Raw genomic sequence first — 19208 nt, 5'->3', positions numbered from 1 at the left:
GTAAAAGAAAAGACTTGGTATGGTATACAATTAATACAGTATAAAGCAGGCTTTATAAATTGGTATATGGAAACAGCTGTGCCTGCACTTGAAAGAACAGTGCAGGCACAGCTGGAGCTCCCTCTTCAGATGGAACAAGTTGTTCAAACGATATTCAGTTTAAAGGTGGGCAAACAACTGAACGATGGGCAAGAATCAAGAGACGCTCACTCGTCATTCAGCTTTAGCCAGGGTTTGTCCCCCTGCCAAGCTCTATTTAATCTTGAAAAACTTTATTTTAATAGTCCATTACTCTATAAATAAGGTCATAGTTAAGATCATGCCCAGGGCTGTGACAGACTCCGCCAGCAGAATATCGCAGCGGTGTCTGTCACAGCGCCCCATCCTCCCCCCCCCCCCCCCCCCCGAAGATCTCATCATACTCACCTCTCCGGATCCGCTGTGCGCGTTCCGCCTGGCAAGCCGGCAGGGAACACGTAATCACGCGATACTTCTGCTGTGCTACAGTGGAAGTGTAGTGTGATGGCCGGCTTCCATTGACTACAATGGAAGCCAGCCGGGCATATTCTCATAGCAATTAGAACATGCCGCCTTTTCTTTCACAATGCGTAATTCCATGGTAGAACTCCATAGCGTGAGCATTGAGCTATTAGGTTCAGTAGAACCTAATAGCACAAAAGTGTGTGGCTTTTTCCACACTGCTGCCTTGCATCTCTGCTCTACGGATGCCGAGCTATGCTCGGCCCATGAAGTCGCTATTGCCCTCGTGGAATGGACTTTAAGAGCCGAGGGGGCCTCATTCCCCAATGTCTTATATGATTCGCTAATGGCCAGGCGGATCCACCTGGCTATAGAGCTTTTAGCCGCTTTTTACCCTTGTTAGGGCCTGAGAACTGGACAAACAGGTTGTCGTCCTGCCTCCACGGGCTTGTGGCATTGATGTACCTCAGGACCGCTCTCCTGCCATCTAAGCAATTCAGTGCTCACTCTTTCTCGTCTTTTGGGTGATTATAGAACGAGGGGATTACTATGTTCTGGGCCCTATGGAATGGGGACACTACTTTAGGCAGGAAGGTCGGGTCTGTTTTGAAGACTAATTTAGTGTCCGTTATCTTAAAGGGGTTGTCCCGCGGCAGCAAGTGGGTCTATACACTTCTGTATGGCCATAATAATGCACTTTGTAATGTACATTGTGCATTAATTATGAGCCATACAGAAGTTATAAAAAGTTTTTCACTTACCTGCTCCGTTGCTGGCGTCCTCGTCTCCATGGCTGCCGTCTAATTTTCGCCGTGTAATGGCCAAATTAGACGCGCTTGCGCAGTCCGGGTCTTCTGCTCTTCTCAATGGGGCTCCGTGTAGCTCCGCCCCATCACGTGCCGATTCCAGCCAATCAGGAGGCTGGAATCAGCAATGGACCGCACAGAAGAGCTGCGGTCCACGGAGGAAGAAGATCCCGGCGGCCATCTTCACCGGTAAGTATAGAAGTCACCGAAGCGCGGGGATTCAGGCAAGCGATGTGCTGGTTTTTTTTTAAGTCCCTGCATCGGGGTTGTCTCGCGCCGACCGGGGGGGGTTAAAAAAAAAAAAAAAACCGTTTCGGCGCGGGACAACCCCTTTAAGGAGCGGGTGGCAGATGGATAGGGCTTGTAGCTCGCTGACCCCTCTGGCTGAGGAAATGGCCACTAGGAAGATTGTTTTAATTGTGAGCATCTTCATTGAGAGCCCCTCAATTGGTTCGAAAGGTTCCCCTGACATGGCCCCCAAGACCAAATTCAGATTCCAGTCTGGGCATATGTTGGTAGATCTAGGTCGCAACCTATCTGCCGCTGTCAGGAATCTACTGATCCACCTGTCCCCTGCTAGCTTAGTGTCTAATAGGGCGCTAAGGGCTGCCGTCTGGACCCTTAGGGTGCTCGGGGAGAGGCCCATATCCAGGCCCTCCTGCAGGAAGTCCAGGATCAATGGGATGTCAGCGCCGCTGCTCGAGTCCTCCCCCTGTCTCCAAGAGATAAACCTCTTCCACATTTTTTGGTAGAGGCGGTTGGTTGTCTCTTTTCTACTTGACATTAGCGTCCTGACTACTTTGTCCGAGAACCCCCTGCCCCTCAGTATGGGTTCTTCAGTAAATGGAGTCTGCTTATAACGGGGTAGTTCAAGGGCCCCCGTGTTAGTAGATTCGCTTGAGCCGGAAGGGTAACTGGCTCCTGGATGCTCAGGTTTCTTAGCAGGCTGAACCAGCTCCTCCTTGGCCAAAAGGGAGCCACCAGGATCAGGATGCATGCCTGTGACCTGAAGTGCTGCAACATCCTTGGGATTAATGGAATTGGGGAAAAGGCGTACGCCAGTGCTCCTCCCCAATCCTGGCTCAGGGCGTCCACTGCTGTTGGCCGGTCTTCCCGTCTGAGGGAGAAGAAGTTCTCTGCCTTGGCGTTTTGTCTGGATGCGAACAGGTCCAGTTGTGGGGGAACCCCTTTGTCTGTCACAATCCGGAATGCCTCCTGGGATAGAGACCATTCCCCAGGGTCTATATGCCTTCGGCTGAGGAAGTCTGCCCTCTGATTCAGGGATCCCTTCAAGTGTACCACTGATAATGAGAGGATGTGGCCCTCCGCCCAGCAAAAGATTCTTCGCGTAATGCTCTGTAGAGCTGGCGATCTCGTGCCCCCCTGGTACCGAATATGGGCTACTGCCGTGGTATTGTCCGATAGCACTCTTATGTGTGGTTTTTTTACGGTGTCCCTCAGGTGCTGTAGGGCCTTCCAGATCGCCTGTAGTTCTCTGTAGTTTGAGGACTGGTGTTTTGTCCCCAGCGGCCATGGGCCCTGTAGGAGCTTGTCTCCGACGTGCGCCCCCCACCCCCAGGAGCTTGCGTCTGTCGTGACCTGCACAGCCGGATTCAGTGTCCAGTGGACCCCCCTCCTTAGAGATATTTTTTACTGAGTTCCTTATCTGCATTCTCCTTTCTAGTGAGGATTGCTTGTCGTCCCATGCTGAGAGAACTGCTGCTTGCAGAGGTCTGGTATGCGCCTGAGCCCATGCTACTCCCAGGATGCATGATGTTAGGCTTCCCAGGAGGGACATAGCCTCCTGGATTGAGCATGCCCATCTCCGAAGGAAGGATTCTACTATCTGTCTGATCTTCTGCGCTTTTGACTCGGGGAGGAAGGAGCACTGAGCTTCTGAATCGAGTGTTATGCCTAAAAACACCTTCTCCCTGCTGGGGTCTAGGCTGGACTTCTCCCAATTTATTATCCATCCTAAAAACTGTAGTAGGTTGAGCACCGTTGCCAGGTTTTCTGCTAGGAGTTCTCTGGACTCTGCTATAATTAAGATGTCGTCCAGATAGGGGACTATCAGAATCGATCTCTGCCTCAGATAGGCTGCGACCTCCGCCATGATTTTCGTGAAGATGCGGGGTGCTGAGGAGATTCCAAAGGGCAGGCATCTGAATTGGAGATGTCTTGTCCTCTTGCCCATCTCTAGCACGAACCTTAGGTACTTTCGTGAGTCCTTGTGCTCGGCCCATGAAGTCGCTATTTCCCTCCTCGATTCGGTATCCCTGCTGCAAGATCTCTGGGATCCACGGGCTTCTGCAAATTGAGGCCCATCGATCCGCGAAGCTCTGCAGCCTACTGGGATGGCGTCAGGGCTTCTGCTTGGCTGGATCGCCCTGGTGAGAGTTGAAGAGGAAGTTCCTCCCTCTGCCCCCCTTGGGGTAACTCCAGCGGCCAGTCTTGCCCTTGCCCCTATACGGTTCCGGCTGTTGTGTTGGGGCCCGGAAGAAGGTCTTCCCTTTACGCTGTTTCTCTTCCGGGAATCCTTTCTCTTTATCTGATGCTGTCTCTAGGATCTTGTCCAGACCCGGACCAAAGAGGAACTGGCCGTGTAAGGGGAGCGAGCATAATTTATTTTTTGATGTTAGGTCACCTGACCATGACTTTAGCCACAGGACTCTTCTGGCAGAGTTGGTTAAAAAAAAAACCCGTTTCGGCGCGGGACAACCCCTTTAAGGAGCGGGTGGCAGATGGATAGGGCTTGTAGCTCGCTGACCCCTCTGGCTGAGGAAATGGCCACTAGGAAGATTGTTTTAATTGTGAGCATCTTCATTGAGAGCCCCTCAATTGGTTCGAAAGGTTCCCCTGACATGGCCCCCAAGACCAAATTCAGATTCCAGTCTGGGCATATGTTGGTAGATCTAGGTCGCAACCTATCTGCCGCTGTCAGGAATCTACTGATCCACCTGTCCCCTGCTAGCTTAGTGTCTAATAGGGCGCTAAGGGCTGCCGTCTGGACCCTTAGGGTGCTCGGGGAGAGGCCCATATCCAGGCCCTCCTGCAGGAAGTCCAGGATCAATGGGATGTCAGCGCCGCTGCTCGAGTCCTCCCCCTGTCTCCAAGAGATAAACCTCTTCCACATTTTTTGGTAGAGGCGGTTGGTTGTCTCTTTTCTACTTGACATTAGCGTCCTGACTACTTTGTCCGAGAACCCCCTGCCCCTCAGTATGGGTTCTTCAGTAAATGGAGTCTGCTTATAACGGGGTAGTTCAAGGGCCCCCGTGTTAGTAGATTCGCTTGAGCCGGAAGGGTAACTGGCTCCTGGATGCTCAGGTTTCTTAGCAGGCTGAACCAGCTCCTCCTTGGCCAAAAGGGAGCCACCAGGATCAGGATGCATGCCTGTGACCTGAAGTGCTGCAATATCCTTGGGATTAATGGAATTGGGGAAAAGGCGTACGCCAGTGCTCCTCCCCAATCCTGGGTCAGGGCGTCCACTGCTGTTGGCCGGTCTTCCCGTCTGAGGGAGAAGAAGTTCTCTGCCTTGGCGTTTTGTCTGGATGCGAACAGGTCCAGTTGTGGGGGAACCCCTTTGTCTGTCACAATCCGGAATGCCTCCTGGGATAGAGACCATTGCCCGGGGTCTATATGCCTTCGGCTGAGGAAGTCTGCCCTCTGATTCAGGGATCCCTTCAAGTGTACCACTGATAATGAGAGGATGTGGCCCTCCGCCCAGCAAAAGATTCTTCGCGTAATGCTCTGTAGAGCTGGCGACCTCGTGCCCCCCTGGTACCGAATATGGGCTACTGCCGTGGTATTGTCCGATAGCACTCTTATGTGTGGGTTTTTTACGGTGTCCCTCAGGTGCTGTAGGGCCTTCCAGATCGCCTGTAGTTTGAGGACTGGTGTTTTGTCCCCAGCGGCCATGGGCCCTGTAGGAGCTTGTCTCCGACGTGCGCCCCCCACCCCCAGGAGCTTGCGTCTGTCGTGACCTGCACAGCCGGATTCAGTGTCCAGTGGACCCCCCTTCTTAGAGATATTTTTTACTGAGTTCCTTATCTGCATTCTCCTTTCTAGTGAGGATTGCTTGTCGTCCCATGCTGAGAGAACTGCTGCTTGCAGAGGTCTGGTATGCGCCTGAGCCCATGCTACTCCCAGGATGCATGAGGTTAGGCTTCCCAGGAGGGACATAGCCTCCTGGATTGAGCATGACCATCTCCGAAGGAAGGATTCTACTATCTGTCTGATCTTCTGCGCTTTTGACTCGGGGAGGAAGGAGCACTGAGCTTCTGAATCGAGTGTTATGCCTAAAAACACCTTCTCCCTGCTGGGGTCTAGGCTGGACTTCTCCCAATTTATTATCCATCCTAAAAACTGTAGTAGGTTGAGCACCGTTGCCAGGTTTTCTGCTAGGAGTTCTCTGGACTCTGCTATAATTAAGATGTCGTCCAGATAGGGGACTATCAGAATCGATCTCTGCCTCAGATAGGCTGCGACCTCCGCCATGATTTTCGTGAAGATGCGGGGTGCTGAGGAGATTCCAAAGGGCAGGCATCTGAATTGGAGATGTCTTGTCCTCTTGCCCATCTCTAGCACGAACCTTAGGTACTTTCGTGAGTCCTTGTGCTCGGCCCATGAAGTCGCTATTTCCCTCCTCGATTCGGTATCCCTGCTGCAAGATCTCTGGGATCCACGGGCTTCTGCAAATTGAGGCCCATCGATCCGCGAAGCTCTGCAGCCTACTGGGATGGCGTCAGGGCTTCTGCTTGGCTGGATCGCCCTGGTGAGAGTTGAAGAGGAAGTTCCTCCCTCTGCCCCCCTTGGGGTAACTCCAGCGGCCAGTCTTGCCCTTGCCCCTATACGGTTCCGGCTGTTGTGTTGGGGCCCGGAAGAAGGTCTTCCCTTTACGCTGTTTCTCTTCCGGGAATCCTTTCTCTTTATCTGATGCTGTCTCTAGGATCTTGTCCAGACCCGGACCAAAGAGGAACTGGCCGTGTAAGGGGAGCGAGCATAATTTATTTTTTGATGTTAGGTCACCTGACCATGACTTTAGCCACAGGACTCTTCTGGCAGAGTTGGTTAAGGCCGTTGTTTTCGCTGATAGTTTCACAGACTCCGCGGCTGCGTCCGCCAAAAAATTGGTGGCCATTTTTAGTATAGGGAGGGAATCTATAATTTGTTCCCTCGGTGTTTTGTTTGAGATATGCAGCTCCAGCTGCTCTAGCCATACCCCCAGGGTTCTAGTGACACACGTGGCTGCGACCCCTGGTCTGAGCGTACTGGTGGCTGCCTCCCAGGATCTTCTTAATAGGCCCTCCGATCCATTGGATCTCTCAGTTGTGTGGCATCTTCAAAGGGCAAGGTTGTCCTCTTAGCCACCTTAGCCACTGGGACGTCCACTCTGGGTATTTCTTCCCAATCCGAGCATACCTCCTCCTCAAACGGATAGAGTCTCTTAACCCCCTAGAGGAGAAGGATCCCGTGTCGGGTTTTTTCCACTCTTTGTGTATAATCTTGGATATATTGTTGTGGACCGGGAAGGTATGCTTCTGCCTCTCCCCTAATCCCCCAAAGACCTCGTCTTGTATGGTGCGGGGTTCTTTGGGTTCTTCCATCTTTAGCGTGGCTCTAACGGATTTGATAAGTTCCGTTAGGTCTTCTCTGTGGAAGAGGTACTTTTTGTAGTCCTCTTCTTCTGAGGACTCCTCGAGCACCAGCTCTTCTGGTTCCGATCCCGAACTCTCTTCAGAGTCCGAGTGCTCCTCTGGGCTATACGCCTTTCTCCGGCGTTTCGCCCGATGCCCCCGTTGGTGGCGTTTTTGGAGTAGTCAGGGCTGACCTACCTCCTCTCGGACTAGCTTCCTGACGTCCTCGAGGAATCCCCCCAATTCCTCCTTGACTAGCTGGGCTATGCATGTTTTGCATAATGACCTCACATGCGAAGCCGGCAGTCTTGCGCCGCATTCTGCGCATTTTTTTCACTTGGTTTCCGGGAGGGGCATCCCTTTTATCCCCTGGCAGATAAACAAAATTTTTGCGTGTAAGGATGCAACATTCACAAATAACGTACACGAATATGCATGCCTTGTTTTGCCCCACTGGCTACTTATGGTTCCCGCTGCGGCTGAACATTCTGCAACCTCTGGTGCTGGAGCACTCATATCTTGTTACTGGTGCTGCAGACACTCTTGGGGCAGTAGCCAAATACTCACTGAATGGCCCTTACTTGCTCAGCGCCATCTTCTCTCAGGCTCCTTTTTTAATTTTTTGAATTTAGCGCCTTTAATTTTAAGCCCCGCCCCCTCCGAACGCCAGCCGAGCCTGCCGCGATGATGTCATCGCGCTAGTCACGTGGCGCAGCGCCCCCTCTCCACAACACTCATTAAGGAGAAGCAGGAAGCGCCGCGCTCGGTCCTAAGCCGGCGTCTGAGGAGAGCTGGAGCCCCGCTTTGAACCCCCCATGGGCCGCCGCAGGAGGAACCTGGCCCTCCCCATGTGGCGTCCCGGGAGTCGGTCTTGCAGGAAGAGAGGACAGGCTGGACCACTGCCCTCCGATCCGCTGGTAAGATCTTCGGGCTGTTGTCTCCACCAGCCCCTCTCGGTGATCCTGCCTCCTGGAAAACACTGAGGAGGGGAAGACGGGGGGGGGGGGGAATTTTAACCTCTCAGTGTGTTCCTGTCTTATCAGGAGGCGGCGATCCCAGGTGGTGCTGTCCTGGAGACGTCCTGGGAAAGGGTTATTCCATGTATTGTATTTATTTCCTATAGGAGCCTGTGCTTTTTCTTAAATTGAATTTCCACTGCACTCACCTTTAGACGAGATCTTCCTAAGGCTTTTTCTAACACTGTATTTCCACTTGTTAAAACTAGAAAAAGCCATTGTTGGGGTAAATATAGACTATTTATTGGTATACAGGAGAGGATGTGCATGGTAACAAGTCACTGTTCCAACCAGTGGAGATACAGCAAAAGCACAAAGCCACCAAACATTAATCAAGAAAGGATTTCTCACTTTTATTAAGCACCAGCTTAACACTGAATATTCTCCCAAGTGCCGGAGTTTACTTGCTTTGTTTAGCCGAGACGTTCATATTGCAACACACTATAAAACTTTAGCTCAATATCGAAACAAAATAATTCAGTAATTTCAATGTTCTTCAGCTTCTCTCCTTATTGTCCAGGACCAGACAGAGATTTGTTCATGAACTGTTTCTTGGCAAAGCACATCCACCACTGGAGAGAGAAAATAATAAGATAAGTCTGTGTTCACCCCGTGTCCACAGTGTATGTCAGGTGTGACACTGGGAAATCTCAAAATATGGACAGAACATATGGCGCAGATGTATGCCACGCAGCTACAACAGTCCAGCATGGACTCCCATTGTAAAAAAAATGTATACCATGCAATACCTGTTCATTTATGGGGGGTGCCTTTATATTGAAAGGCAAATTCAACTCTACTTTTAAAAAGTATACCAACGCATGTACCAAATACATCCCAAAGGACACTTGGACCACTGGTCTATTGATTATTTTTGGCATGTGCTTGTGTACATGGAATGCAGTATGAATCAGCTCCTCATTCACCAACAGACGGCTCGCTGCAAAACTTGCTCTAACAAAATGGCAAAATATCAGCAACTAAAAAATCCAAGTCTTACAGAATAAGAAAAAAAAAAAGTCATTTATACACTCAGCCGCCCACAGCGTTTCTCGGTAAAAATCCGCGGTTTGACAAGAACGAGAGCTGGGGCAAGAGGTGGATTCTGAAAGTAGCTGTCTCTAATGCTGCATGTCAATGTTGTTTTGTGGTTCATGTCACAGATAAAATGTGTGCACCAAGATTCACATTAAATAGTCGTTTTTGGCACTTTTATACTCAATCGTTGGCTGTAAACTGTGTTTTTACCTTGCTGGGCTTGTCTGTCTGAGGGTCAAACACCTTTTCACACAGCCTCAGGCCGGTCTCCTGCCTCAGTTGCTGCAAGTAGGCCCTCATCACCTCTGAAAAGCAGATGAAGAATAAAACATTGTGAAGAAATAGTATACGCGTGTACATACAGCTGCAGGGCCACAGAAATACATAGATTTTATTAGTATTTATACTGCTCAGTAGGAGGGAATGACATGCATTTTATTAATTAATTGCAACTATGCAGAAAATAATGTGTTATATTTAATATCTTAGCTATTTTCAGTGTCGCCTGTATAGGACAGCGCAGCACGGTGTGCGCTTTATAGCAGATGAAATGAATGAAAGTTAATTGACAGAAATGTCACAGTATGACAGTCTGCAAGAACCACGGAGAGTGACGGGAGAGAAGCACAGTGTGTCTTATCTGTGTATGATGTTACGGGCCCTTTACATGGGACTAATATCGGCTGCATAGAGCCCAACAGCTGTCCCATCGACTAGGGCTCCAGTGCGTTTACACAGGAGACATAGTCGTTCTCTGAATGGAGGTGGGGATCGTACGGGCCACCCACCTCCATTCACAGCCAAAAGGCAGTCGCTGAAAGATTGAGCGACTCCTGTTTACACAGCCCGACTGTCACTCAGTTCTTAGGCAAGCTAAAAATGAAGGAACTCTGACAAATGAGCAATTTGTCGCCCAGTACCGTGTTGATGGTCGCTTGCACATGGTACAACCATCGCCCGAATATGCTGTTTCCAGCGATAATCACCCCGTGCAAAGGTAACTTTACTGCTCTGACTCATTTGTGCCCTGAATAGCACAATAAAGTTGCCATGAAATGCTCAGCCCCCTGCTGGCCACTTCCCAGAGAAGTGGACTGCAAACATGAAATGCCTGTATTTAGAATATCTGTCCCACCTTCATAGCAAACAAAAGCAGAATCTTACCGTCCTCCTGCTTGTTGGAAGGTTTCACATACATGGCATTGAGAGGGAACCCTGGTTCTCCTGGGATGGGAAAGCTTGTGATTCCTAGTGTGTACATTTCCTTTTCTCCTTGTCCTTTAGAATTACACTGGCACAGAGAGAATAAACACATTTTTTTTTACCCCAATAATAGAATCTATTGCCAAAGTTTATGTCCGGCTTAAGAACAGATCTCAATATGGAATGCTGCAATCTATGTCTCGGACGTACTTACACGCAGTGTTTACACGTTAATGTAAATGGATCAATGAAAATCCATTTACGTTCGCTGACTCTGTTCACCACATATCACGTGGCCGTGCATCGCGTGTGTAATACAGAATACAAATACGGTCGTGTGAATGAACCCTTCAAGATTTTTTTTCCCCAGAGGCAAGATGCTGCGACAGGGACGGTCACAAGTGGCAACCAGACTGAAAAATTTGGTCACAATTTGCAACGTTTTTGGTGCATCGGCAAGCATTTTGGTCACCATTTGGAGCAAGCGCTAGTCGTTTCATTTCAGCTTACCAAAAAAAAAAAAAAGTCACTGATTGATCAAAGGTCGCCTAGTGTGAAGTCACAATAATTTGTATTTGAACGACCTGCAAACAAATTTGTATGGAGCTCCCGGCACGAACGAAATCTCAGCAAATAACAAAATTATCAATCATCGCTCTATGTAAAAGCAAACTAATGACTGTCAATGGTATGCTTCAGCGACTTATGAGCAACTGTCTGAACGACAGTCGCTCCGTGTAAAGGTACCTTAACCTGTATTAGTCTACACAGATCACTAGTTCTTACCTTCTGCAACTTTTTCAAGCACTCAGAAATATAAAGGGTGATATAAATCAAGGTCCGGTCAGCTTCATTCTACAAAAGGATAACAGGAAAAATACATGAGGGGCACCTGAGTAAGTTGTGCAAATATAGTACAAAAACTATAACTTAATTAGTGCATCTTAAATCACTTGCCTTGATTTCATAATTTTTGAAGAACACATTGGCCTTGAAATAATAAATAGCTTCTTCAACAATATCCGTGTCTTTTGCTTAAAAAAAGAAAAAAAGAGAAGATATTATTTGTTATGGACGCAGTTTTTAAAGTGCAAACGGAATACTATTGCCTGACAACAATGGTGCCACCTATTGAATAAATGGGCACACTTTAATTTACATTATGCAAATCATTCCAGTCATAGCAAGAATATTGGAAGCACTTGGTTGCTTGTTGCTACGTGAGGACCCCACAAGATAATGAGGACCCTTGTCGTGGGTTGCGAGTTTATGTATTTTGGCCAACATATTAACCACTACCTTATATTTACTGTTGTTTTTTTGCAGTAAGCAGCCGGGGTGTCATTAGTAGGTTGTAAACCTGCATGGTGCCCTACACGTATCAGTGGAACTTGGCACCCTTTGTATGCCTTATAGTGCAAGTATTATACTAATTTTCATTGAAATCCTCCAACGTGGTTTCGCCCTTGTGAACATAGTCTATCATATGTTAGCCACTAAATGTAAACTGTGTATTATAAAATGATCAATTCCTTACATGTCTAATGTGGCACAGATCGCCGGGACGTAGAGTGACTAGGTAAGTTATGTTACTATACAGACAACACGCTGAGACTTGCATCACCCAGCAGCAGGAATGTGAGATATAACTTACTTTCTCTGGGGGCAGGTCCCTTGAACTGGCTTCTGATTGGCAGTAATGCCATATTTCCAATCAGTTTGGTGTCGGATTCCATTAACATGGAGTGATAGGCCTGCAACAAATACAAACTTACACAGTGCTGAACCACACAATACTGTATATATCAAACAAGACTCTGGAAATGCATTTGTAGTGACCATGTGACTGGTTGGAAAAAATAAAATAAAGTCACAATTTTGGTAGTAAAAAGCAAGTGTACATCGCTCCTTTACAAGCAGAATCTCAGTGGTGCGCACCCACACAAATATGGGGTTCATAACTTTACCTGGTCTGAGGGCCATATTGCCATACTAAACCACTTCCAGGGGCGGCGTGGGTATTTCTATCTGAGACATTTGTGGTATATCCAAAATACATGCTATAATAAATCACATTTCTACTTCCTGGACCTATTGAGAGAATAAGGGCTACCCTCCCCCCAGACATGGCTACACAGAGCACCCTTAGTACTTGTCCTAATATACAGGGGACCCAGACATGGCTACACAGTGCACCCTTAGTACTTGTCCTAATATCTCAAACCTCCCCTTCATCTCCAAATTACTGGAACGCCTGGTCTACTCCCGACTTACTCGCTTTCTCTCTGACAACTCGCTCCTCGACCCCCTCCAGTCTGGTTTCCGTTCTCTACACTCGACCGAAACTGCCCTTACAAAAGTAACAAGTGACCTGATGACTGCAAAGTCGAGAGGTGATTACTCCCTACTAATCCTCCTTGACCTGTCTGCTGCATTTGACACTATTGACCATAACCTCCTTCTCAATATGCTCCACTCTATTGGTCTAAAGGACACCGCCCTCTCCTGGTTCTCTTCCTACCTCTCTGACCGCTCTTTCAGTGTTTCCTTTGCTGGTTCTATCTTTGCTCCACTTCCTCTCGCTGTTGGGGTACCCCAGGGCTCGGTCCTTGGTCCCCTTCTCTTCTCTTATCTATACTGCCCCAATTGGACAAACAATCCACAAATTTGGCCTCCAATACCATCTCTACGCTGATGACACCCAACTATACACCTCCTCTCATGAGATCTCTGGACCATTCCTCCAAAATATCACCGACTGTCTGCCCGCTGTCTCTAACACTATGTCCTCCCTTTTTCTCAAACTAAACCTCTCTAAAACTGACCTCCTTGTCTTTCCACCTTCTAACCGACCTCCCCTCAACATCTCCATTCCAGTGTCTGGCACCATCATAACCCCCAGAGGGCATGCCCGATGCCTTGGGGTCACACTGGACTCTGACCTCTCCTTTGCCCCCCATATCCAGTCTCTGGCCCAAACATGCCACATGCACCTCAGAAATATTGCTAAAATACGTCCGTTCCTAACCACGGACATGCTAAAGATGCTTGTGGTTGCCCTCATCCACTCCCGGCTTGACTACTGCAACTCGCTACTCATTGGCCTCCCCTGCACTTGACTCGCTCCACTCCAATCCATGCTAAATGCAGCAGCTAGGCTCATTTTTCTATCCAGTCGTTATTCAGACGCCTCTGCATTATGCCAATCGCTGCATTGGCTGCCCATCCACTGCAGAACTAAATTTAAACTCCTCTACCTCACTCACAAAAGCTCTGCATGGCGCTGCGCCACCATACATCGCCTCCCTACTGTCAGTACACCACCCAGCCTGCTCACTCCGATCGGATAACACCCTCAGACTAAACACCCCTGTAATACGAACCTATCATGCTCGCCTACAGGACTTCACCAGAGCAGCACCCATCCTCTGGAATGCTCTACCCCAAGGCATGCGGACAATTCCCGATGCACGAAATTTCAGACGTGCCTTAAAAACGCACCTCTTCAGGGAAGCATACCAAATCTCCTGACCTAGTCCCTCGCCCCTCCCTATGGTGCCCACCTGTTTGCCTTCTAATAAATGATCTGTACATAAAATTTCCTATTGCCTGTGTTCCCCAACCCCTGCATCTCCTGTACCACCCTCAACCCATTTGTGTCTAACCCAATGTACCTCAAATTGCAATTGTTATATTGTTTTGCATTTATCCATGCCTGAAAGCGTTGCGGAATAAGTTGGCACTATACAAATAAAGATTATTATTATTATATATAGGGGACCCAGACATGGTTACACAGCGCACCCTTAGTACTTGTCCTAATATATCGGGGACCCAGACATGACTACACAGTGCACCCTTAGTACTTGTCCTAATATACAGGGGACCCAGACATGACTACACAGCGCACCCTTAGTACTTGTCCTAATATACAGGGGACCCAGACATGACTACACAGTGCACCCTTAGTACTTGTCCTAATATACAGGGGACCCAGACATGACTACACAGTGCACCCTTAGTACTTGTCCTAATATATAGTGGACCCAGACATGACTACACAGTGCACCCTTAGTACTTGTCCTAATATATAGTGGACCCAGACATGGCTACACAGTGCACCCTTAGTACTTGTCCTAATATATAGTGGACCCAGACATGGCTACACAGTGCACCCTTAGTACTTGTCCTAATATATAGTGGACCCAGACATGGCTACACAATGTACCCTTAGTACTTGTCCTAATATACAGGGGACCCAGACATGACTACACAGTGCACCCTTAGTACTTGTCCTAATATACAGGGGACCCAGACATGACTACACAGTGCACCCTTAGTACTTGTCCTAATATACAGGGGACCCAGACATGACTACACAGTGCACCCTTAGTACTTGTCCTAATATACAGGGGACCCAGACATGACTACACAGTGCACCCTTAGTACTTGTCCTAATATATAGTGGACCCAGACATGACTACACAGTGCACCCTTAGTACTTGTCCTAATATATAGTGGACCCAGACATGGCTACACAGTGCACCCTTAGTACTTGTCCTAATATATAGTGGACCCAGACATGGCTACACAGTGCACCCTTAGTACTTGTCCTAATATATAGTGGACCCAGACATGGCTACACAGTGCACCCTTAGTACTTGTCCTAATATATAGTGGACCCAGACATGACTACACAGTGCACCCTTAGTACTTGTCCTAATATACAGGGGACCCAGACATGACTACACAGTGCACCCTTAGTACTTGTCTTAATATATAGGGGACCAAAACATGGCTCCACAGGGCACCCTTAGTAATTGTCCTAATATATAGTGGACCCAGACATGGCTACACAATGTACCCTAAGGGCTCATGTCCACGGGAAAAAGAAGAATTAAAATCCGCAGCGGATTTTAACTCTTCTCCCGCGCGCGGATCCGCACCCCATAGGGATGCATTGACCACCCGCGGGTAGATAAATACCCGCGGATCCTCAATAAAAGTGATTTAAAAAAAAATGGAGCATGAAAAAATCTGGACCATGCTCCATTTTCATGCGGGGCTCCCGCGGGCTTCTATTGAAGCCTATGGAAGCCGTCCGGATCCGCGGGACACAAAAATCATATTTTACTCACCCGCTCCGGTTCTTCTCTTCTCCGCGGCGCCATCTTCTCTCAGCCGCGGCCGGATCATTTTGCTTCGGCCCGGCGCATGCGCGGGGCACGTCACCGACGTCATCGTGCACATCCGCCGAGCCGAAGAATGAAGATCCGGCCGCGACGAGAGAAGATGATGCCGCCGCGAAGAGAAGAAACGGAGCGGATCGGAGGTAAGTTTATTCTCATTTATTTGCATTTTCAGCGCTCATGTCCGCGGGGCAGGAGGGACCCGCTGCAGATTCTACATGTAGAATCTGCAGCGGATCTGATTTTCCCCGTGGACATGAGGCCTTAGTACTTGTCCTAGGTATTAGTGTATCTTGACATCACCAGAAGCTAGGGGTATGACAGTGAGAACGCCCCTGTCACACCCCTAGCTCCCGATAGGGTCAAGACACGAAGGCCATAGCAGTACAGTGTGCACTGATGACTGGCTGGCCTGCTGCCTTGGGCTGACGCGGAGAAGTAACCGTCCGGCGAAGGCAGCAGGGCAGCCAGTGATCAATGCACACGCTGCAGCGATGACTTTGAACGCAGTGCCAGTCCCTGGATTACAGGCATCCGCCGCTTGACGGCTGAGTTGGGTAGCCAACGCAGGCCCTCTGCTCCGAAACGGACGCTGACCAGCTCACAGCTAAGTTACTGCTGGCCGCGCATCAGTTCCGCCGGTGGGACGCCCGGAGGCTGAGTGATGCGTGCCGGCAGCCGCCGCAGAGTGTGTGTCCTGACGGCCGATATACTCCCACACATGGCTGACAATCTTTCCGCTGCCTACACATCTGCTCCGCTGGCCGAACAGCTGGGCGGCCGCCCCCTCACTGCAGCGTCCCGGCAGCCGCCGCATCATCTGCTTTCCCTCCCGGCTCCTCCCCTGCACATGTGCTGCGCCACCGACGGGACAAGCGTCCGGCAGTTCAACTCCTGTCTACTACGTCCCGGCTGTCATCCAGGCTACAGTGTTAGTGGCCTTCCAGAATCTACAGGCAAGCAATCAATGACTGACAGGGGATGTCATCGTCCCACTGTCAATCTTGACGCCACCAGGACTTCCTGGTGGCGTCAAGATACACTAATACCCTTGTCCTAATATATAGGGGACCCAGACATGGCTACATAGTGCACCCTTAGTACTTGTCTGTTCCTGTTGCCCTGCTATGTGCGCCTTCTCTTCACCCTGACATGGAAACTACATGTGAGCAGCCACACATAGGTATGTCTATGCCCAGATGAATGGGACCCCATGTTGTGCACCCCTGGTTTAGAAAAATAAAACAAAAGTGCGTCTCTGACCACAGGATTGTGTCTCATTAGCATTGTTGTCAGTTTAATCTTCCCATCTTGCAGCTTAAATAAGAAGCCGCCGCCTCTCCTAACATGTCTGTACTAAATGCTGGTCTTCATGAAATAACATCTCTGGAGCGCCTCTCCTTGGGACTTCACATGGTGCGGTTCCTCAGTTATTGATAGCGGGTTGTCAGAGTTGGGGGTTCCTTACAGTCGGCCATTGTCCTATGGGTGCTGACAGTACCAGACTGTAGGGGCGCCCGATGTCATAAAGGGATGGTAGCACCCAGTTAGCAGGAGGACCGGCACAATGTACAAGGCTGAGAACAGAGGCTCCTGAATTGTTACATCACCGGAGATACAGTCCCTAGGACAGCCATGTCAGGAGATCAGCGGCTTTACTTCATGGACCATTGTAAATGTAACACGGACTGACCACAAGAATGTGCGCACACAGAAAGCCACATCCGCTTCCCTTTTTAGTCACAGCGTCTCCTGTGTCTTCACCCATCACCCACAGAGTAGCAGCTATAGTGCGTGTGCCACGAAACAGTGCTGGACGGCACCACTCGGCTCTGACCGGTGGTCCGCACAGAACACCAGGGTGCCCCCCTTTACAACGGGCTGCCCAGGTGTGTGAGCATTTTTTCTTATGATTGGATCCAACCTGTTAGAACAGTAAGGCTGGGCTCACACGGGGCGGAAATCCTGCGGAATGTCCGCAGCGGGACTGCACAGAGATTCCGTAAGGTTTCCGCAGCTGAAGTCCCGAGACAATTGGCGCAGGTATTGAAAGCGGCTTATTCTGCTGCGGCTATCTCTCCCCATAGCGGAAACGGCGATTCAATTGACATGTCGCGGCTTTGAATTCTGCGCGGCGTGTCAGCTTCAGCGGGGCTTGGCCGCAGCGGACTGTCTGCAGCGTGTGGACAAGATCTTTGTAAATCTCGTCCACTTTGCTGCTTAGTCTCAGGCTTAAGATTGCAGGCGGAATTTTCACGTGGAAAGTCTTCGGCAATACCGCCCCGTGAGAAACGCGCCTAAAAGCCTTGGCTCTCCCAGCGCTGCAGCTCCGCGGGCTTCCTATAGGAACGACTACCGCCTGACCGCTGCAGTGGTCACTTGCAGTCACAGCCTCTGATTGGCTGCATCGGTCAGACGAGTGCCAATCCTAAAGCAAGGCCGAGAGGACCGCGGGCAGCAGCGCTAGGGCACGGGCAGGGAACCAGCGCCATTGTTGTTTAGGTTGGGATCCATTTTATTAAAAAATGATATCAGACTGGATAAAGGTAACCTAGACCCCCAGTTGTGGCCCTACAGGGCTATACTGACCGCCATAGTGGTTGTCACTCCAAGACTCTGCATGTAGAACAGCCTCAGCTCTGCTGCATCACGCCGTGGCCCCCGCTGCAGGTGATGCGCTCCTCCGGCCTCACCCACCACTCCCCGATGGCCATACATACTGCCCCCGCTTACCCGCCACTAATCAATCCTTCCGGCGGCGGCCCCATACTAATCGTAGCTCGCGTCCACTTACCGGCATGATTACGGTAACGAAGCAAAAGGCGATCACTACACACCGGCGATTCTGCTTTCACACTTCCGCTGTCCCACCCGAGGAGTCAGAAGCAGGAAGTGAAACGATGCAGATTCCGTCTGTCACCACTAGAGGAAGCAAAGCGGCTCATAATGTGACTGAGGGCAAGGAGCAACGCAGCCTGAGGCCGCTAGATGGAGAGGTTGAGCTAATCTCAGTGCGCGCAACGTAGCTCGGGGACAATATGTGAATGTTCATCCAGCGGTACAGGCAAGCTATGGATAGTCATTTGACAGCACAGGACCTATAGATGGTCATCCAGCAGCGCAGGACCTATACAGGGACTATAGTGAGTAATGCAGCGGTACAGGGTACCTATAGTAATCTGACAGCACAGGACTTATAGATAGTCATCCAGCAGCACAGGGAACCTATACAGGGACTGTCGTGAGTAACCCAGCAGGACAGGGTACCTATAGATAGTAATCTAACAGTGCAGGGACTATAGATGGTCATCCAACAGTAAAGGGAGTCTATAGATAGAAACAGCAGCACGGGCCTATAGATGGTCATCCAGCAGTACGGGAGACCTATAGATAGTCATCTAACAGCATTGCACCTATAGATGTTCATCCAGCAGCGCAGGGACTATAGGTAGTCATCTAACAGCGCAGGGACTGTAGATGGTCACCCAGCAGCACAAGGACTGCAGATGGTCATCTAACAGCGCAGGGACTATAGTCATTTAACAGCACAGGTACTATATAGATGGTCATCCAGGAGCACAGGGACTATAGATGGTTATCTAAAAGCATAGGGACTATAAATGGTCATCCAGAAGCACAGGAATTGCAGATGTCTACAATATGTAGACTAAGCCCCGTGTCACACGAGCGTATACAAATTTGCTTGGGCATTTGTGCATCGGGCGTTGCATATTTGCATGCGCAACAGCATTTTTTACTGTACTTTTTGCGCATGCAAAAAAACACGAACTAATGTTCTCAGCCATTGAAATAGCGAATTAGTTAAATGGGTTCAAGATGTGT

At 49.5% G+C, this 19208-nt stretch overlaps 1 protein-coding gene across 1 annotated transcript; it reads right to left on the bottom strand.

Moving 5' to 3' along the window:
• Positions 1-8267: 8267 nt before the first annotated feature.
• On the bottom strand, positions 8268-18312 carry ARPC3 (actin related protein 2/3 complex subunit 3). The gene is made up of 7 exons (XM_066603261.1): positions 18160-18312; positions 11831-11930; positions 11134-11210; positions 10963-11031; positions 10138-10264; positions 9184-9278; positions 8268-8507 (listed from the first exon to the last, which is right to left on the bottom strand). The coding sequence occupies exons 1-7, from the start codon at positions 18163-18165 to the stop codon at positions 8445-8447; spliced, it is 537 nt and encodes a 178-aa protein (XP_066459358.1). The 5' UTR covers positions 18166-18312; the 3' UTR covers positions 8268-8444.
• Positions 18313-19208: the final 896 nt, after the last annotated feature.

This window comes from Eleutherodactylus coqui, chromosome 5 (genome assembly GCF_035609145.1).
Source record: "Eleutherodactylus coqui strain aEleCoq1 chromosome 5, aEleCoq1.hap1, whole genome shotgun sequence".
NCBI lineage: Eukaryota > Metazoa > Chordata > Amphibia > Anura > Eleutherodactylidae > Eleutherodactylus > Eleutherodactylus coqui.
This window is presented reverse-complemented; position numbering and strand designations above follow the sequence as displayed.